A 22770-nucleotide genomic window follows, 5' to 3' on the forward strand; every position below is an offset into this window, starting at 1 on the left:
CCCTAAAGTCACCGGATCAAAATTCTGAGATAGCCATTTTGTTCACCGTAGTCGAAAAACCTAATAACTATGTCTTTGGGGACGTATTACTCCCCTGCAGTCCCCGTGGGAGGGGCTGCAAGCTACCAACTTTGACCTGTGTTTACATATAGTAATGGTTACTGGGAAGTGTGCAGACGTTTTCAGGGGGATTTTTTGGTTTGGGGGGAGAGTTGAGGGGGGTGTAAGTGGGAGGATCTTTCCATGGAGGAACTTATCATGGGGGAAGAGACTTTCAAAGGAGGGGGTGCAGGATTTTCTAGTATTATTTAAAAAAACAATGAAAAAATAAATATGAAAAGTTTTTTCTACTGAAAGTGAGGAGCAGCATTAAAACTTAAAACGAATAGAAATTATTACGCATATGAGGGGTTTACCTCCTCTTAATACTTCGCTCTTTACGCTAAAGTATTTTTAGTAGTTTCAACTATTTATTCTACGGCCTTTGTGATTCAGGGGTCATTCTTAAGGAATTGGGACAAATTTAAGCTTTAGTGTAAAGAGCGAGGTATCGACGAGAGGTGAGCCCCTTCATACACGCAATAAAAACATACGAATATAGAAGTTCGCTACGTAAATTAATTCGTAAGTTACGTATATTTTTTACTTATGAAAACGTTCGTAAAAAATTACGAACGTTATAGTTGCCTTTTTAAGTAATCAAAAAATTGTAGGGCAACTAGGCCTCCTCTCTCGCTCCTATTTTCTCAGAATCTTCCGATTAAAACTATGAAAAAGCCATTCAGCCAAAAAAAATTAATATGTAAATTTCGTCTTAATTATTTATGCGCGGAGAGCCAAGATAAAAAAAATGCATTAATTCAAAAACGTCCAGAAATTAAATAAAGAAATAAAATAATTAAATAAAAATAACAAGTTTTTTTAATGAAAGTAAGAAGCGACATTAAAACTTAAAAAGAACATAAATTACTCCGTATATGAAAGGGGCTTTTCCTCCTCAACACCTTGCTCTTTACGCTAAAGTTTTTTTACTGTTTTAAAATGTAGAGTTAAGAGAAAGAGTCAAACTTTAGTGTAAAAAGCAGGGCGTTGAGGAGGAAAAGACCCTTTCATATACAGAGTAATCTCTGTTCGTTTTAAGTTTTAATGTCGCTACTTACTTTCATTTGAAAAGCTTGTTTTTTTGTTTGTTTAGTTAGTACAAGTAAGGCTACGCGTATGAAGTTGAAAATTTGAAAAAATACTCAGAGGGAATTTGAACTGAATCAAAACATACTACGTACATACAGAATGTCAAAAGAGCGTATCTCAAGAATGAATTTGGGCATTAAATTGGAACTTTCAGAGAGTACCTAAAGGGGAAGATCAATTGACATAAAAGTAATATATGCATGTCACTACTAACACTACTATCACTGCTACTTTTACTCCGCTACTGCTACTAAACTCCTCCAACTACTACTTCAATTAAAACAACTTGTAACGCTAAGAGTATTAAGATAAAAAGGTGTCAAAGGGGGGGTCAAAGAGGCAAATCAGCAATATTTTCGAAACATCTTACTGTGTCAAGGTGAAACTACTGGGGTAAGGTCAAAACACCGGCGCAAGATAAAAGATCTAGTCTTATTATTATTATTATTACACATTATTTTATTATTATATTATTATATAATATATTATTATATTATATTATATTATTATATATTATGGTCTTATTATTTACACATTCAACCTTGCGAGCTCTGCTCTCTGTTTGGGGTTATCGGTTTTTTTTTGTATTTTTAAGTATATTAAATAAAGTATATATCTATCACGTAAGGGATGTTCAACTGACCAAAATTCAACATGTATATGATACAACCATTATTATTATTGCTACTGCAACTGTTACTATTACTACTGATACAATACTAAAATTGCAACTACTTCTCCTACTACCACAGCAACTACTGTGATACTAGTACTATTAAGGCTAAATCTATTAAGGTGATATCTGAGAAAATATTTATGGCAAATTTGAATTAATAATAAACGCTTTGTGCATTTACATGGTCAAAAGAGCTTATCTTAATAATTGATTTGTATATTATGTTGAGTCTCTCAGGGGTGGTTGAAAGGGGAGAATCAATTGACCAAAAGTTAATATGTGCACGCTACTATTAATACTACTTCCACTACTACATGCCACTATTAGTTCTATTAACTATTACTATTGCTCCAACCTCTACTTCTGTTTCGACTACTTGTAACGCTAAGAGCAACTAGATGAAAGTTTCAAAAATTATATGAATATATAAGTTACTAAAAGGACATATCGACAGTGCCATAGCAATGGCCAATTGTATTAATTTGAGTACTCTACTACTGTTGAGTTGAGTACTCTTGCGGCTACTATTACAACTACTATTTATTACAAGCCTAAGAATATCAAGGTGAAATTTCCATCATAAGACAACTACTTCTACCCCTTCAACTACCACTACTGCTACTATTATTATTACTGCTACTAAAACTAATACTTCTACTACTAATTATACTTCCAGTACTACCACCGCTTCTATCTCAATAACGGATTGCATCATTAAGTTAGACTTATCAGGGTAAGTTTTGGTGGATTTTCAACTAGCCAGAAGACATTATTTGTGTACTTTCGATACTACTTCGACGGTTAAAGTAACTAATTACACTAAAAGCATAAAGTTTAAAGATTTAAGGGCATGTAAGCAATACCCTAGGCAGCGCTGCCGTATCATAGCTAGTAATATAATTAAAGATTTTAAAGGAGCTAATTCAATTAGAAATTATAAACTCTAACGCCCTTTCTAAGAGTCAAATGTGTACATTCATACAATTTATTGTTTATTGTCCATTTAATATACATATGCTGATATTTATTCCTTATAGTTTATTTAATCCATTATTTATGATTTATTAAAGTTAAAAAGTGAAAACATTTAAAATATATTGTTATTTCTGTAAAGTACAAAATATGTATTTGACTTAAGAACGCATTGGGGTTGTGAGCCCTACTCATATTAATTTCTGCTCATTTTGAATTTGACTTTTTTATTTATTGTAATTTCTGTTCATTTTTGGTTTCATTTATTTATTGATGATGATTTGTGGTACTTTTAAGCTTGGTAGATTATTGTAGTCTTTCTAACTTGTAGTCTTTCTTGCTTTTGTAGTTTTTCTTACTATTGCTATGTTAAAGGTCGGTTTGGACTGGACTCCAACATGCATTACTGCTCAATTGTTCCAGATGAAAACAACAGAAGTTCAAAGGCTGCTTTGATCACTGCCGGTTTCTTAGTCCCATGTATTACAATCGTTGTTTCTTATGGAGGTATATTTTTGGTCGTCCATAGGTAAGAGCTTATTGGTCATCTTAAAATTTTCGTATCAGTATTGATAAGAGCTTCAACCATGTAAGTATACAACAGACAGCTCTTGGTCCTGTCCCTCCATTTTCAAAAATTTCAGATATTCCAATTGTCTTTTCAATAACTTTATGTATTTCTAGAAAATTCACCTATGTTGGGTTTTTTTAAGTCACCCCTTCTTACCTCTCCCCTAAAAAAATGCAAAGCAACGAAGGAAAATAAAGCGACGGACAACCTATAGCTTGCTTGATTCAAAGTAGTTACCGCCAAAACGATTAAACTTTTCATTGGTCATCAAAGACCTGTCAGGATATTTTCTACATTAGCTTTTTATAATAGTTCTCATCGTGTACAAAGGGATTACATATAATATAAATGCATGTTTTTCCAAAAAACAGTGTAATAAACTAATATTATCAACCATATTGTTAATAAAATATTATACATAAGCAAGAAAAAGTGGAGCAGCTGTTTGAAAATAGTAAATAAAAAATGAAGATCATTCAATTAGCTTAAAGAAAACTGCACAAACACATGGACAGACTCAAATTGTGACCTAGCAGACACGAAGACTTCCTTCTATAACAAAACCAGTTTGTCCATGGTACCAGGAGGATAAACATTCTCTAGACTTTTTTTTAGTTCCTAAAAGGTCTATATTTACTATATGGATTTTACTTATGTAATTACAGATAATCATCTTAAAACAAGAATTGTCTCAGGAATCAGTGTGGTGTTTTGTCTTTGATGTTCTTTTAATTTCTGAATCCTGTAACAATAAGATGGGAGTTCAATAGCCTAATATTTGATTTATTCATGCCTAGAATAATTTACTTTTTGACATATTAATTCAATTTTTCAATACAATTCATTTTATTTAGCTCAATTACCAAAAACACACACAACTCTCCCATGAAGGGCACAACCGAGTCATGTGCGGCAGTGCATGACACATATTTAAGAATCATCAACAATAATACACAATAATATACGTGTATATAGGTATGCGTTTTCTTCTACTTCTTCTTCTCTTCCTCTCTCTCAACCTCTCTGTTCTTCTTCTTATTTTCTTCCTTTTTAATTCTTATTTTTCTTCTCAAAGGTCCTTTGTTCACTTTTAGGTGTTAGAAAAATGACTTTTTCAATGCCCTGTTCTTAAAAGTGTCCATTTTGAAAACAACACTTTTGCGGAAGGGTCGTCTTGACTGAGCCAATGTTCAAACACTTTAGAAAAGCTTTTGGGTTAGTCTTTTTTCTTGTCGACGCCCACTGCAACTACTGTAACCACCAAGCTATGCATGTGCCCTCAGTTAAATAGCCTTTAATAAACAATGACTGTGACTTCCAACACAACTATCAGAGGATTAATAATGACTCTAATTCTTTGACCCCAACTCTACACTTTTGGTTTCACAGACATATTTGCAATCCTTCTCTGTAACTTTCTGTGGATGAAGGATGACATATTGCCAAAGATCATCCTTGAAAGGAAGATCGTTCTTGGAATGATGTAAAGAGGGGGGATTGAATAGATTGGGAGGTAGGATGAACATGCGTAGCTGCGTTTGCTTCAAGCAGCTTGGTGATGCAGTGAGCTGTAGCTAGTAGTAGTAGCTTCTCTGTAAAACTAAATGTGTGAAATGTCAAATACGTTTGGTAGCCTTCACTCTAAATTGTGTTCTTCATTGTGTGTCTGTATCATTAAGAAAGGGACCAAGAAATGCGAATCATGGAGATTGATTGTGAAAATCTTCTTAAAACCAGACGTAACGAATTAGGTCCATGGAGCTGGAGTCATTTCTGCTTAATCTCCAACTTCCAACTACTTATCTCAATATCCAAAAAACTTTCCACAAATCAACATTAATGGACAATTTATATCTCAAACTGCGGTCCAAATTTTCCATCTTTGGGGTTTAGAAGACTAAATTAGTATGTGAGGTTCCAAAAACAATTCACTACATGTTTCCAACGTTCTCCACAATTAGCTTCCATTGTCCACCGCAGTTTGTATTTTATGGTTTGTAAGATTACTAGTTACAAGGCCAATATCGCAATATGAAAGTGAAAAATTAAAATATTGTAAGTGCATGTTTCAAGATGATTTGTGTTATTCATAGAATTTCTTATAAGTGGATATCTGACGTCGCTAATCACAGGTATAGAGCTAAAACTATAATATGGATATCTAAAGAAAACCCTGCACGTTACCTACATCGTTCATACTGATACCAATATCCTAGGATCCGGAACGGGACTTGACCGGTGATGATATGTTTGGGTTAAGAGTTGAAAGGTAAGGAGTTGTGCGGTGGGAAGTGGGATGTGTGTGGGAATCAGTGCTTAGGGTAGGGAAATATGTGGTGGGGAGAGGAGTTGTGTCGTAGGATATAGTATGGTATGAAACTGTATGAGTGGGGAGGAGTTTAATAGGGGGTATAGTGTTAGGGATGTGAGTTGTGAGCATGGTGATTCTTATGTTCGGTAATTGCAGCGTGGATAATCATATTATGAGTAGAGTGTGGAATGGGGGGACGGGGAGCAATGGGGTCACCATAGTTTGCCATAGGTTCTAATTTCTACCATAGTTTCTGTAAAAGGATTTCTATGCTTTTTGGCTACGTGTCAACCCCAAATTTGGGATTGCTGGCTTATATACTCAGGCTGAGTCTTCAAAAAAAAAAAATTAGTTGTCTTGCCTCGTTGAGCAGCGAAGACTTATGGGACATAAAAAAATTGTGTAGGAATTTTCGTAATGAACAAATGTGTCTATAGGTAAAGCAGAATTATGATTATAAAATATGAATTTAGTTTATAGCCTTTCCAAAAATTGGGATGGCTAGGACACGTTTTACGAATGAAGGATGATATATTGTCAAAGGTTATTCTTTTGGCCATTCAGTCAGTGCCTAACGAAAAGCAGTAGACCCCCAAATAGGTTGGGAGGATGTAATAAGCAATAACGTATAGGTAATTGGAATTTCAGGAGGGGGTTAAACAGTAAGGCTTTGAATAGATAGGGGTGGAAGAAAAGCGTGCACAACGGTCCTTCTATCAGGTGACTTGGGGTTGCAGCGAGTTTGTGGTAGTAGTAGTAGTAATAGTAGTAGTAGTAGTAGTAGTGGTATTAGCAGTAGTAGTAGTAGTAATAGTAGTAGTAGTAGTAGAAGTAGTAGTAGTAGTAGTAGTAGTAGTAGTAGTAGTAGTAGTAGTAGTAGTAGTAGTAGTAGTAGTAGTAGTAGTAGTAGTAGTAAAAACTAGCACAAATGGCCAGAGAACCAGATGATTAAGTATCCAGTAAAGTATTGCGTCCTAAAAAGATGGCTACTTAGGTCTACTTTTGCAGTATTAGTAGAGTTTCTAATAAGTTTTCTTCTTAATTTAAATTCTCAAAGGTGTATTCTATAGGGTGTTGGCTTGTGAGATGTTCCAAACAGGCTAAATTGGCTACTTAGGTCTACTTTTGCAGAACCAGCAGAGTTTCTAATAAGTTTTCTTTTTCATTTAAATTCTCAAAGGTGTTTTCTATAAGGTGTTGGCTTGTGAGATTTTTCAAACAGGCTAAATTGGCTACTTAGGTCTACTTTTGCTGTACTAGCAGGGTTTCTAATAAGTTTCCTTTTAATTTAAATTCTCAAAGGTGTTTTCTATAAGGTGTGGCTTGTTATGTGTTGCAATCAGGCCAAATGGGCTATTTATTAGTTAATTATTAGTAAACATACTAGGTTTTTGGTAGAGGACAATAGAGCTTTTTTGTGTTTTCTTTACTTTAGGGTATAACTTAAAAGGAAAGTTGTACTTTATTACAATTATTAATTAGTTGCAATAGTTAGTTAATTATTAGCTTGCATGGTAAGTTTTAGCAGAGGACAACAGAGCTTGTATAGGTTATTTTTGTCCTTTACTTTATAGTCCAAATTAAAGTAAAGTTGCAATTTACTGCAACTATTTATTAGTTGAATTAGTTAATTAATTATTAAATAATCATGCTAGGTTTTGGTAGAGGACAACAGATAGGGGAATGCCCTACAGATAGGTAGAGTAGCTCCATAGGAGGCTTAGACCAATTAGAACCTTGTCCCAGGGGGGTCCTTAATAGAAACTGGGAAACCCTCCCCTGGGGGTCATAATTACAGGTGGAGGAGGAAGAAGGCCCCTCAAATGTACACTCAACAGGGCCCACTGCCGTGTTTACACGTCAGATGAGTTACAAACCTTCTTCCAGTAATGGGTTAAATTGCATGGTGACGCAGAACACCATCGTGGAAGGATCCTCTATAGGAGGACAACTGCGGCAGGGCGTAAGATCCAGATTTATGGACTACGGCCTCTGTAAAGGGCTGCCTCGACCCTTTCGGGGTACCTGCAAGACTAGGAAACTTGCGGTCAATTTTTCCCACTTGAGGAGTGGTGCCCCTCGAGGAAATTATAGCCTAGTAAACAACACAGCACTCGTACAGGATTCTGATTATTGGATATTTTTCTGGGCTTGGTTTGTTTTGATGGGCGTTTTCGGGCTGAAAACCTCTTCCTAGCTAATTTATCTATTATGGGCTGCCTCCACGTAGTAGTATAGTCGGAGGTAATAGGCTTGGGACTGTCTGTGCAGGATTTCGACTATTGTTGATAGAAGAGCATCGCCAAGTGCTGAAAACCATGTTGTGACCAAGATGGACCCAGGATTGCACAAAGCCTCCAACTTGCTGGAGGTCTCAGGGACTTCTTGCTGTCCGGTTCTTGCTTCGGTGTATACATGAGAAGATATGTTGGTCCCCATCCTGCAGCTTTTCCTGAGGCCAAAATAATTTCAAAGATTTAAAGAACATGAAAATTGGAACTTGGAATGTTACGACGTTAAAACAAGACTATCGCATCGACATTTTGACTGACGAATTCAGACGGTTTGAACTGGATTTATAAGGAGTTTCAGAAACTCATATACCAGGAGTAGGAACCATGAAATTAGGTGACATAGAATTTGTGTACTCAGGCAGGAAGGATGGGGCACTTAGACAGGGAGTAGGGCTCATGATGAATAAGGAAGCTGCTAAGTCTTGTTTAGGCTGGGAAGGTATTAATAATAGAATACTAATTGCTCATTTTATGACTAAAAAGTTCAGGGTATCAGTTATAGTAGTATATGCCCCAATTGAACCAAATGATGGAGATACTAGTGACTCAGATGAATTTTACTTACAGTTACAGGAGCAGATAGACAGGGCACCAGGTAGAAATATGGTGTTTTTGCTAGTTGATTTTAATGCCCAGGTTGGAAGAAATAGGGATAGATGGTATCCTAGCCTAGATAAATTTGGTGTAGGAAAAGAAAACAGTAATGGCTATAGGCTTTTGCAATTTTGTAGGTATAACAACCTAGTTATAACCAATACGGGGTTTGGTCACAAAATGGCCCATAAGTTGACATGGTATTCACGTGATGGTAAGACAGCAAACCTTATTGATTATGTTATTGTAAACAGAAGACTAGCAGGATCAATACAAGATACTAGGGTGTATAGGAGTGCCGTTATTGATGTTAAAAGTAAAGATCACCATCTAGTTGTGTCTAAGGTTAATTTAAAGCTGAAATTTCGGAAGGGTAACTCCCTCCCGGAAAGTTATGATGTTGGTAGACTTCAGGATGAAAATTTGAGAAAAAAAATTCCAGGAACAGTTGAGTACTAAACTTGAGAGTTTAAAATTTGACAATGCGGAAGATGGATGGAATAATTTCAGAAAAACAATTTGTGATGTTGCTGATGGTGTCCTAGGGAAGAGTGCTAAGACTGCAACTAGGAATATTAGTGAAAAAGCTTTAGGTTTAATAGAGAGTAGAATCGGCTTGTATAAGAATTATCTGAGTGATAGGTCGTATGAAAACAAAAGGAATATAAAGAAAGTGAAGAAAGCATTAAAATATGAATTAAGGAGATGTGAAGTGTAGGCCATGGATAAAATTGCTGAGGATCTGGAAGATGCGGCTAGACGGCATAATAGTAAAATATTATACTGGCATGTTAATAAATTGAAAGGGAGTAGCCAATCCGGACTAGTCCCAGTTAAAGACAGAAATAAGGCCACGATTAGTGATAAGGAAAAAGTTAAAGAAAGATGGGTGGAACATTTTGAGAATGTGCTAAACCGAGATAAAGTTGCAGGAAAAGATGTAGATGAAAATGAAAAAGTTTGTGATACCTTGGATGTGAAGGAAGATTTGTTTAGTGAGGAAGAATTAGCGACAGTAATAAAAGGATTAAAAAATAATAAGGCCCCAGGTGCTGATAGTATGATTAATAAGTTTCTTAAATATGGTGGCTCTGAGGTTAGGAATAAGCTACTGAAGATTATGAAAATGATTTTTGAAAAAGGGGAAGTACCCAATGATTTTAGGTAAACCTTAATTAAACCACTGTATAAGAAAGGTGACAAGAGTGAGTGTCGTAATTATCGAGGCATTAGTCTGGTCCTTTCGTTGTCAAACACCTTTGGTCCTCAGTTTTATCGATTATGAGCAAGCTTTCGATTCTGTTGATAGAAGAGCATTAACAAAGGTCTTATCGTTATATGGTATACCAGAAAAATGCATTAAAGTGATTTGTGCTATGTACGAGAATAATAATGCTGCGGTTAAGGTAGGAAATGAGGTTAGCAACTGGTTTGTATTAAATCAGGAGTTAAGGAGGGTTGTGTTCTATCCCCCTTTATATGTATCATTTTGACGGACTTCGTCTTAAGGAGCACAGGAAAGGCAATTGGAGACCATGGAATCAAATGGGGAGGAAGAACGCTCCTGGACTTAGATTACGCTGATGATTTAAGCGTATTAGATGAAAGTGTGAGCAAAATGAATGAATTTTTAGAGGTTTTGCGAGTTCAGAATGCTAAAATAGGCTTGAAAATTAATGTTAAGAAGACTAAGTCACTAAGGCTAGGAATAATTGAAGATGAACAGGTGACATTAGGTAACGAAAAGATTGATCAGGTTGGGAGCTTCAGTTACCTTGGCAGTATTATTAGTAAAGATGGTGGGAGCAGTGAAGATGTTAAAACTAGAATAGCTTAGGCTCAGGGTGTTTTTTCACGGTTAAAAAAAGTTTGGAAGAATAGAAAGATAAGTCTACAAACCTAGATTAGAATATTGGAAAGTACAGTGATGACAGTGGTCAAATATGGCTCTGAAGCATGGGCTCTCCGAAAAGCAGATGAAAATTTACTAGATGTTTTCCAGAGAAATTGCCTACGGATTGTTCTGGGTACCCGGCTGACTGACCGTATTTCAAACAGTAGGTTGTTCGAAAAGTGTGGTTCAATCCCGCTTTCTGGGGCTATAATGAAAGAAAGGTTGAGATGGCTAGGCCACGTTCTACGGATGAAGGATGACAGATTACCGAAGATTGTCCTTTTTGGCCAACCGTCTGGGGCTACACGGAAGGTCGTCCTTGTCTGGGTTGGGAGGATGTCATAAATAAAGATTTAAAGGAAATGGGAACTTCCTGGGAGGGTGTAAAGAGGGAGGCTTTAAATAGATTAGGTCGGAGGAGGAGCGTGCGTAGCTGTATTGGCCTCAGGCGGCTTGGTGCTGCAGTGAGTTATTAGTAGTAGTAGTAGTAAAAAGATGAGGACACAATGTATTGAAAGCTTTCCGTTACGACTAAACTATTTTTGAGGAATAAAGTTTGTGTTTAACCTATCCGTCAATTGTTGAGAGTCACGAGAGTCATGAGATGTGTCAAAATTAAGTTTTTTCTCATGAAATTGAAGAGCACTATTAAAAATAAAAGGTTATAATGTTTAGAGTGGGAGCTGTGTGGGCTTAAATGGTGGCTTGGGAGTCGTGAGGTAGGAATGTTTCTAAAAGGATGTTGTTTGGGTGGGAAGTTGTAAGGTTGGGATCTGTATGGTCTTCATGTAGTCTAGAACAAAAGCTAAGGTTGAATATTTATATAAGGTACTTAAAATATGTTAAATACAAAAGGAAGAAGGGAAAATACTGCGGGGCAACTTTTACCAAAATAACTTTAATTTAGAAACGGCGTGAATAGGTGTTGACACGGGATACAAATAGACTTTCTAAGATTCTTAATTGTAATTGAGAATCTCAGATGATTAGGAGTAACTGAGTGAGGAAAATTATGACAAATAACGGAGAAAACCGATACGGGACACTCAGAATAAAATCAAAGAAGCTCCAACATTACTCATCCTTACAAATAGGCTTCCTGTTTCAGGAGAAAACAACACCACTCAGTGCTGCCACCCTAGTGGTTCGTCACAATTTTACTGTTAATTTTTTCTTGTTTTGTTTTTGTTTTACCTACTCCTTTTGGTAATGTTTCAAAAAGTTTAGTCATTTTCACCTTTATCAGTGTTTTGTGGGATACCAAGTTGGACAAAATTCAATAGAAACAACCCATGCAGTTGATTAAAAATCAAATTAGTGCGTGTATTGAAGTCTCTAGGAGACAATTTTCAGACAGAGACATATGTTGACTGGCATTCACTTGTATTTTTATTTTTATGGTATTTTCATTCATTGAGACACACGTCTGCTTCCTTACGTATGTGCCCTAGTTCTTACAGTTGATCTACCTGACGAGGTCATTAAGACAATTCAACAGAGATGATATATGACAATAAATAACTCCAATTTGAGCCAAGTCCATTCGATCTGTCGGATTTAAGTAATCTCCACCTGGACCATGGAGATAACATGTCACTAACATAGAAACAACTGGGGCGTATGGAGAAAAATCTGATATTCCCCCCCCCCTTAAATAATCCCTATATGATAAAATAAAATACACTCTGTGTGATAGAATTAACTTGACTTTTGTCAAAGTAAACTATATTTATCTTGAAACAGATTAGTTAGTAGAATTGTGCTTACAAAAGATTTTCTTTCTTCAAGGTCAGAAAATCGGATGCGATCGCATAGAAAATCTGCTCCAGCGTTGATTCCAGACTCAGGCGAACACCATTTAGGTCTTTCCCAAGCAGAGTTGAAAGTCACCAAGATGGTGTTAGCTGTATTTCTATCATTTCTAGCTTGTTATCTGCCAAATAATATAGTCAAAGTAATAGACGAGAAAGCTGAATTCGCTAGTAAGTATTCAGGAAACATTCCCATAACTTGTGTTCTGGACTCCTCACAAAAGAATTATAATTCCCAATAAACTTGGATTTTAAACTAAAATCAGGGAGAGAAACAGAATTAAGGAAACGATTTAATTGGTAAATCAAAGCCTAAAAAACCTAAAAGAAAAACGAAACTTGACAAAAATTCGCTATTGCGATCAAAATATCCTAAATCCTGCTAGGATGATTTTTTCCTTTTTTCTTTCTTTATTGGCACCTCATACGCATGGCATAAACGTGAGATGTATCGAAAGTCTTCTATTGCGGTTTTTTTTTTTCTTTTTTTTATTGCAACAATCTCAAGATGGACATATTCCGCTTTAATCTAAGGATGTTCATAGAAAAGTTCTATTTTAATTTGTAAATAAAAATATATCCAGAGTGTAGGGGAGAGTCATGAGATGTGAAGTCTTAAAGTTGGAAGTTGTAAGAGGTAAAATTGTGGGAAAGGAAATTTGTATAAAACTTTACCTATTAACGGGCAATTAAAAATTATGTCAGCTATTTACAGATTCCACTGATATTACATTTGGTGCTTCATTTTTTTATTTATTTGTGATAAAACTTTATAGTTGGAATAAAACTAAGATACACATAAATCGGAAATCTTAGATATGGTCAATTCTGTATATTTCAGCAGTAATTGCTTTTTAGACGGGAGAGATACTTTGGTGGTTTTCCTGTAGAATTGGATGCACTACTAGTATTCCCAGATTCCAATTTGGATGTTAATCTGTGCAACCAAAACTCGATTCTTGAACCTGATAGACAGAATAATCAAACAGTTCGTGGTAACGAACTGTAGTAAGGGGCGACCCGGCTCAATAGTAACCAAAACTAAAAAAATGGAATTTTGATACCAATAGTTATATCAAAAGAAAAATATTTTAATGCTGATTTTGAATATATAAGTTTCATCAAGTTTAGTCTTACCCATCAAAAGTTACGAGCCTGAGAAAATTTGCCTTATTTTAGAAAATAAGAGGAAACACCCCCTAAAAGTAATTGAATCTTAACAAAAATTACAGTTACAGATTCACAGCCTTTGTGATTCAGGGGTCATTCTTAAGGAATTGGGACCAAATTTAAGCTTTAGTGTAAAGAGCGAGGATTGACAAGTGGGCAAACTCCCTCATATGCGTAATAAAAACATACGAATATAGTAGTTCATTAATTATTTATCTGCGGAGAGCCGAAATCAGAACATGCATTAACTCAGAAACGTTCAGAAATTAAATTAAAAAAAACAAGTTTTTTTACTTAAAGTAAAGAGCGACATTAAAACTTTAAACAAACAGAAATTATTCCGTATATGAAAGGGGATGTTCCCTCCTCAAAGCCTCGCTCTTTACGCTAAAGTTTTTACTGTTTGAAAAAGTAGAGTTGAAAGAAAATTTTCCTGAGAAAAAAGGAGAGTTGAGAGAAAAATTTTTCCAGGGAGCTAGGTACTAATGGCAGCTATTACGAATTTTCGGTTCAACTATGAAATTTGATAGAAAAAATAACAGACTTCCGGACCCTATGTTTGCAAGGTTTTCAGTCAAAACAGACAGCACTATAGGGAGCTCCCAAAGTGGCCTAACTGCTCAAATCACATTTTCTTTTAGCTGATTTTTTAGCGTTTATGCAGCATGTAGACTTAAAATAGAGCATTTTTAGGACTACTAGTTCCTGAACTCTTAAAAGAAAATTTTAACCTATTTAGTCGTAAAAAACAAGATTCACACGTTCTAACGATGTAACTTTCATCAACACAATATTTCTATTTGGGGCAAAACAGAATATGTTGTCAGGGCTCCCAAATATTTTGGGGAAGTAGGTATCAGCATTTAGTTTTCTATCATTTATTCAGATCTTTTATCTAAGCTCTAATTATCTTAAGTTTGTCCCGTCAATTCTAAATTGTTGTGTTACACAAACTAATAGAGTTTACGATGGACGAGATAGACCGAACTTTTAATGTGTCGAGTCTACTAAAGTTGAAGGATCTGATACAACGAATCGGTCCCTATGCCTTACTACATAATTCACGATTTTAAATATTCGCTACTAAACAATTTTGAAAATAAGTATAAAAGAAACATAAATTCACTTGAATTTTATTCATTTTATTTTTCTTCTTTCACTTCCTTGTATGCATTTTTCGGCGACATTGTTGTCAGTTTAAATACGACATTATTAAACAACAATCGCGTACTATTGACCACTGTTCTATTGGCTTTGCTGATGAACGACGAAGAACAACCCGTAATTGAAGTCGTTATTTGTCAAACTTAGGGAAATTTCAAGGTGGAAAAACAGAGAAAATTTATTTTTCTAACAAATTTAGAAGTGAAAAGACTTTCATTACAATAAAGGTTGTTATATGTATTACTAGCTTGATCTTCTACCTAAACTAAGAGATGGGAAGATACTTCTTTTGGAATTATATCCCCCTTTACCCTACAAAGGGCATTGACCTTTGATCAATTTTGTTGCATAGAACCAAAACTTTTGGAGTTTCATCTAACAGTGAAAAGCTGTATTTAAACAGCGAACATTGTCAGAGTAAATATGTGTGTAATATAAAAATACCAAACAAATTTTAATTAACCTTGAAAACGTTACCGTTTATGTCCAAAAACACTAATAATTTGCGTTCTGACAGAAATTAATGTTGAATGACGATTGTAGATAAGAAAAAAAAAGGTCTGTTAGTGCAACTGTTGGTCAACAATGAATTGAAGGTCAACCTTCAACAAGGAGAAGGTCAACAAGGTCAAACAAGGAGAAGGTCAACCTTCTCCTGCACAATTAGTTTATTTTGTTCGATTACTAAACCTTACCCTTCATACAAGTGTGCTATAACGAACAAAAATTGTATATACAATGTGCTTCACAAAGCAAACAGCCTTGAAAGAAGTTGCTGCTGTTGTATGTGAGATTAAGGGTTAAACAAAAGGCTTTTACTAGGTACACTAGGATTACCTAATACTGTAGCATACTACTGACAAAAGTGATTCCTTGTTTACAATTAAATAAAAAAAAACTAATTTTTTTTAGCTGAAAGTAAGGAGTGACATTAAAACTTAAAACGAACAGAAATTACTCCGTATATAAAATGGTTTGTCCCCTCCGCAATGCCTCGCTCTTTACGCTAAAGCTTTTAATTGTTTTAAAAAGCAGAATTGTGGCAAAGAGTCAAGTTTTTAATTGTTTTAAAAAGTAGAATTGTGACAAAGAATCAAACTTTAGCGTAAAGAGCTAAATTTACGCGTAAACTTTAGCGTAAATTCCGTTGACATTGGGAAAAATTGAGCGTGGGAGGGGGCCTAGATGCCCTCTAATTTTTTTGGTCACTTAAAAAGGGCACTAGAACTTTTCATTTCCGTTAGAATGAGCCCTCTTCTTCTGGCAAAAAATACAAAATTCCACATTTTTGTAGATAGGAACTTGAAACTTCTACAGTAGGGTTCTCTGATACGCTGAATCTGATGGTGTGATTTTCGTTAAGATTATATGACTTTTAGGGGGTGTTTCCCCCTATTTTCTTAAATAAGGCAAATTTTCTCAGGCTCGTAACCTTTGATGGGTAAGACTAAACTTGATGAAACTTATATATTTAAAATCAGCATTAAAATGCAATTCTTTTGGTGTAGCTATTGATATCAAAATTCAATTTTTTAGAGTTTTGGTTACTATTGAGCCGGTCGCTCCTTACTACAGTTCGTTACCACGAACTGTTTGATTTACTATTAAGGGAATTAGATTGTAACCGCATTATTCCTGAGGGCACATATTAAAGAGAATCTGGAGTGGAAAGATGATAGTAAAAGTATATAGCATGGATGAAGGGAATATGCAGACAGCCGCAGAGAAAACTGAATTTTATTAAACGTTGAATAGTGTAGGCTAGGGCATTAGTGGTCCCATAAATTTATCTAGAAGTAGGAGCAAGGGAATTAAGAATATTTTTTCCACACCATGTTTCCTTATTCTAAATGTTGCGCTTTCCACGTGTTTCTGAACCTACCAAGCATGGTTTGACTGTAGATTTATAGACACCAGATAATCTAGAATAGGTATTGTATAAGGAAGTTGGTAAATAGCCAAAAATAATCTTACAAGATTTTTGGCACAGAGCCAGAAAAAATAAATCACTTTCCCTTCTTTTTGTGTCTTCTTGACACATTTGGTCGCATATATTTTTGTTCAACTAGCAGCAAGGAACTTAAAAGAAAAATTCCATGTCAGGCTTCTTTAAAGAATTCTACAATTTTGCGCTTTATTTCATAAGCGAGCTGGTAATCAGCAGAAAGACATCGCACAAATTGGCACAGAGCCAGGTAAAATAGGATCCCAATGCCATTCCTATGTGTGTCCCTGGCATGAGCCCACGGCAAAAAAAAACATATAAAAATATGATGGAACTAGGCACTACCTGTTGCCAGAAGTAAAAGTAAAATTTTTATTAATGAATTAATAGCATAAATCAAGATGGGCGACAAACAACTCCAGTGCTAGGAGAAAAGATAAAGGAATAATTTTTCGCCCATATGATCAAGCACATACGTAAAGGGATGGACCTGCCCCTCTCCTCTGAAATCCTAATTTTTCAAAACTTGGTAGCACTTCTTAGAGACGGCCATTGAATTCTGCGTCTATTTTAAGATGATAAATTATATACTGTATTTAAAAAATTCTATGAAAATCGACAAATATGTCAAACAGCAGAAAAAATCGTTTCGAAGGATTTTAAATGACTAACATCTTTTCTGAGACTGCGATAGTTTCCATGCCTCTTGTACTTACAGTAAAGAAAAAAAAACAAAGAAAACCTATCATAAGGGATAGTTTACAAGCTCTTTTACCTTTTGTAGAATTTACAAGCTCCTATTTACAAAAATAGCGCAATTTTGAGGATTGTGAAAGTGACAGCCTATTTCATACACAGAAAAATTTCTTTTCGTTTCAAGTTACAATGTTGGCCTTTGCTTATACTTTATAATTTTATAATTAATTCTATAATAATTTTATAAATTTGATTTTATAATTACAAATTTTTACTATTTGTCTGAGACATTGCCATTTGATATGCGTATCTAAACATCCCTTACGGGTTATTCCATTTTATTCCTTTATGTAAAGTAATTTTTATCTGAAATTATAAGCCATTAAACATGTACCGATCCCTTTAGCATCAATCGTATAATATTCATCTAGACCATTCCCCATTTTGGGTTTCTTTTTTCCCTTTCTCAAAAATTTGGCAAATTTTTAAGGCTCATAGATCTTGATGGGTAACTTTAGACTCAATGAATTCTACACATTTTGAATAAGCCTAGCAAATGAATTCTTTTGATGGATATATTGTTGTCAATACTCTATTTTATAGCTTCAGTTGATATAAGCACGAATCGCTCCTTATTTGTAGTTCGTTACCGTAAGAGTCTAAGACTTTTAGGGGGTCTTCACCCCTTCTAAACTCTTTGATATGTCTTTTCGTCGTTTTAGGTTTTAATATTACTCTGAACTTTCCTTTTAAAAGAAATCAGATTAAGTTCAACTCAGCTTTAATTCTTTTTGTACAGCCTTAAAATACTTTCTATTTCAGAACTAGAATTTATAATTGGAATTTAGTTTTATGGCAAAATGTAAATATTATTTCGGAATTTTTGATCAGCTGTAGCTTTGTGCAGCAGTTTTTCAAGTAGTATTTCTGGTAAAAAAATTGGAAATGGATGAGGATCTGTATTTTCAGTCTCATGGATTAGAATTCTTTTAATGATTTTTGGTATTCTAGAAGTCGAAGCCATTCCAATCCCCGTCTTGTGCACTTTTGAATTTAAATGCTTTCTATTCTGTCTCTTTATTGAAAGAATTTTTTTTTGTTCTATTATTTCTAGTATTTCTTGGTTTATACAAAATCCATGTTTATGTTACTTATAAAGATATGTCTGTTTTGTTGTCGTAACTGAAATTAGGTTGATGTTTTTTAAGAAAAGTGTCTCTTTTTTGAATACATTTTTCTTTGAAGGGAATTTTTTAAGTATCCAGCAAAAAGCTTTTATGGTGAATATAGGATATGTGACTATATTATTAGAAGATATAATCAAGTTTTCAAGAAAATCTTCATAAGAAGCAATTTACTATTTTAAGATTAAAGCGCAACTATTCCAGCAATCAAACAGTTCGTGGTAACGAACCTACACTTCGTGGAGTGACCTGGCTCAATACGGAATTTCGATACAATATATATGTCAAAATAATCAGCATATTAGGCTGATTCCAAATGTATAAATTTCATGAGGTTTAGTTTTACTCATCAAAGACTAAAAGCCTGAAAAACTTCCCCTGATTTTCGAAAAAAAAGAGGTAATTTACCCTTCTTAAAAATCATACCATCAGATTCAGCGTATCAAAGAACCCTACTGTGGTGGTTTGAGGCTCCTATCTGCAAAAATGTGAAATTTTTATTTTTTGCCAGAAGACAGATCATGGATGCATGTTTATTTGTTGTGTTTTTTATTTGTTTTTTTTTTCAGGGGTGAACCTATCGAACCAGTGGTAAAGAATATTTGGAAAGGGCTCATTCAAGCATAAATTAAAAGTTCTAGTGCCCTTTTTAAGTAACCAAAAAATTGGAGGGCAACAGGGCCCCTTCTCATGCCTCTTTTTTCTCAAAATCGTCCGATCAAAATTTTTAGGTAACCATTTTGTTCAACATAGTTGAAAAGCCAGATAACTATGTCTTCGGAGAAAATATATTCCCCCAAAAGTCCTGGGGAAAGGTCATTAAGTTATTAATTTTGCCCATTGTTTATGTATAGTATTTGTTATTGGGATGTATGTATGCATTTTTCGGGTGGGGGGGCAAATTTTCTACTGGGGGATTCTCAATGGGGAGAATTTTCCATGTGGAGGGAATTTTTCAAGGGCTGAATTTTTCAGAGGAAATTTTACACCGGGGGAATTTGCTAGAATTCCCATACAAAATCTGTGTATGTCTTGCTCTCTCTTTATCGACTCAATATCACACATATATATGTTAAGCATAATTGTCGGGGTAAAATTTTAACCAGGATTGAGTTGTCTAGAGGACATATCTATCGAAAGGAGGTATATTTGCGTAGAGCTAAGACCATATTTCGACCAGAAATTAAATATATAAAAAGCAAGTCTGTTCAGCTGAAAGTAAGGAGAAACATTAAAATTTCAGATGAGGAGGGTTCCCCCCCCCTCCTCAGCACCCACTCTTTACGCTAGTTTCAATTTTGTCCCAATTCTTTAAGAACAACTCCTGAAACACAGGGCTCATTTAATTAGAACAATAAGAAGCTTTTTTAAAAGTACAAAGAGCTTTAGCATAAAGAGGGAGGCGTTGAGGAGGGGGCAATGCCACTCATATACGTAGCAATTTCTGTTTGTTTTAAGTTTTAATGTTGCTCCTTACTTTCAGTTGAAAAAACTTATTTTTTATTTAATATAAACAAAGAAAAGGCATTGTTGATATTACAGTATAGGTACTTCAATTGGGACGAGAAGCAGGGGGGAAACGGCTTCGTCCCTATATCCCCCTTGATTCTAAAAACTATTCTGTTTTGGTACCTTGATTGAAAAGAAAATTGAACAACAACAAAACTACCTTGTCAGAGTTTGGAAATTCCATTTTCCCCTCAGCTTTTTATGCGTAGACATTAGAGACATACTTCATAAGTCCAATCGTAAAAAACAGCCATAAGGAGATCTAACCACAAGGAATATAGGCTAGCGTCAGAAAACTTTGAGTTGATATGCAAAATATTGAACAGGGTTCCCACTCCTAGTACTTTATCACTATTTCTAGTGATTTTTTATATTACCTAAAGAAAAATACTAAATCGACACATGCATTACAAGACTATCGAAGAAAATCACTAAATCAAGCAAAAAATAACTAAAACCTAGTGATTTTTCTCGTCGGGTGACGACCCTGGCAGTGAATTTTTCGAACCTGAGGAAGATAGACTGGCGTGATGGACAATTTTAATTGTCCATCACTTTAATCAATTTCAATCAATTTTAATTGGTTTGCTTTGGTGTTATCGTCTGAAATTATTAACATCTATTGTAGGTTGCTGTGGAAGTACTAGCCAATCGGAAATAGTATGCTACGCAATACTCCTGTCAGTTTATAATTTACGTATACCCTAAACCTTATTTTCATAACTCTAACCCACATTTACATGTACCCTATGCCTCATTTGCATATTCCCGTGAGAACCGCATTTGCATACTCCATTAGAAACATAATTTACGTATTACTACAACGGTCTAGCAATCAGATCCAACTGCAGCTGATTTACATAAGCGGTTCACATTATCATAACTTTAACCTTAATGTCTAAGTAATCCTGTACTGTAATGTATGTAATTAATATTGTGTATTTCCATGACAATTCTATGAATAAATTTTTATCCGGGTTGAATTAAATAGGTTTATATTATCATAAGTTTCTTTCACTGGCTGAATATAAAGCGGGATACATGTATTATATAAAAAGGCACAGAAAATAAAATTTTAGTGCCATTTAGATATATAGAAAAATAAATAGAAAAGATGAAAAAGTTAAAAAAAACTGTCAAAAAAATGTTTCTACCGATATTGTTTTTTCTAAAATAAAAATTACGACTAGCATATGTATACCATTTTTAATTTGTGTTTCAAAAATATCAAAAGTAACTTTCTTTTGATATTGCCATGAAAAAATCATCTTGTAGTATTAAATTTTAATATGCAATCTTGTTGTAGAACATGAAAAAATTGACCGTTATCACCAAAAAGTGAACTATAAAATGTTTGAGTATGATAAAAGCTTGAGGAGTACTGCATTACGCCAAATGAAATATTTATATGAAAATGTAGTATTGTGCGTGCCATTATTTCAATAAGGATATGTTATTGAGTTAATTTGTTGAGTTTAAAACATTTTCTGTGGCCGCCTCCATGATACTTTTTGGTTTGTCATCGACAGTAGTTGGTTTATTGAATGTTTTTGACCAATATCAATTTTGTACTGGAAGGAAAAAGACTTAAATCACATTTTTTTAAGTGAAGATGGAATATTTCAAGAAACTGTGTGCACATGATAATGTTATCATAGCTTTGAAAGCTGACAAAGACCAATATTTGAACTATGAAACAGCTACTAGTGGTAACACTATCGGAAATGCATGCGTGCGTTGTCATGATCGTGAGAGACTATATTGTTTTAAAATGCCGAAAAAATTCATTATAGATAATGGTGGATATGTGAGAGTAACATTTCCAGAGATGATTGCGCTCAGAGAGAATGTAAACATAAGACTAATAGTTGATGACGAGGGCCAACTTATTTCTTTTAGTTCTGGTAACTTATTATCTGCTGAAGAATCCTACCACCATATTTTTGGTTTTGGCATTCAAATGAAAGCAAAGGGATAAAGAAAGGCCTAATGCTGCACCAATGTCATAATGCATATCCTGTCGATGTGTCGAAACTGCAATCTATGTAAAAACAATGTCGTAATAGACCATGAAGTCAGAAGTAAAATAAAAAGGGCATTGGCTGACAATATAACAAATCAATATAAAGACATATTGATTGAAAACAAAACACTTACAAACATTACTAGTCTCATCGACAGTTTACCAGCAGGTTCAGTCAATGAATCCAAAAATACAAATGACGAAATGCCGAATGAATGTTGTAGCTGAATCAATGTTAAAACTCCTGCATGACTCCAAAATGGAACAAGTGCCATGTCAAGAGAAATCATAATGAAGTATTTTATGGAATGTATCCAAAGCATTCATTTTTTAATGATGATATTCTACATACCATTATTTCAATAAGACTTTCATTTCATTACTTTGTTATGTTTCCATTATTTTTACGGTACGCTAGCACCTCTAATGATTAGAATGTTTATTAAAAAGTCTAAGATGCAAGAAAAGGAATTTTCGGAGGCATAGGTGCTACTAGTGGGGTTCATAGGAGTCTACTAGAATCTGAAATAGGTTAACAGGACTTTTACCAAAGTCTGTGCGAGATGAGCTGCGTTTTTCCCAAAGTTCATACGGACAGGCAACCAGGCAACGAGAGAGAGAGAGAGAAGGAGATACAGAGAGAGAAAGAGAGAGAGAGGGAGAGAGAGGCACAGAGACAAAAACAGACACAAAGAGATGCAAACAGATTGTCAGACATACAGGCACATAGAAAGAGAGACAGAAAAACACACAAACACAACGACA

The 22770-nt window shown here is 34.7% G+C and overlaps 1 protein-coding gene across 1 annotated transcript in view; it reads left to right on the top strand.

Moving 5' to 3' along the window:
- Positions 1 to 22770, top strand: part of LOC136028940 (uncharacterized) — a 68299-nt gene that overhangs the window by 39440 nt on the left and 6089 nt on the right. The window contains exons 6-7 of the mRNA XM_065706924.1: positions 3215 to 3368; positions 12292 to 12485. Of these exons, the coding sequence (XP_065562996.1) occupies positions 3215 to 3368; positions 12292 to 12485 (348 nt within the window). The remainder of the gene's footprint in view (positions 1 to 3214; positions 3369 to 12291; positions 12486 to 22770) is intronic.

This window comes from Artemia franciscana, chromosome 7, assembly GCF_032884065.1.
Source record: "Artemia franciscana chromosome 7, ASM3288406v1, whole genome shotgun sequence".
NCBI classification, from domain to species: Eukaryota; Metazoa; Arthropoda; class Branchiopoda; order Anostraca; family Artemiidae; genus Artemia; species Artemia franciscana.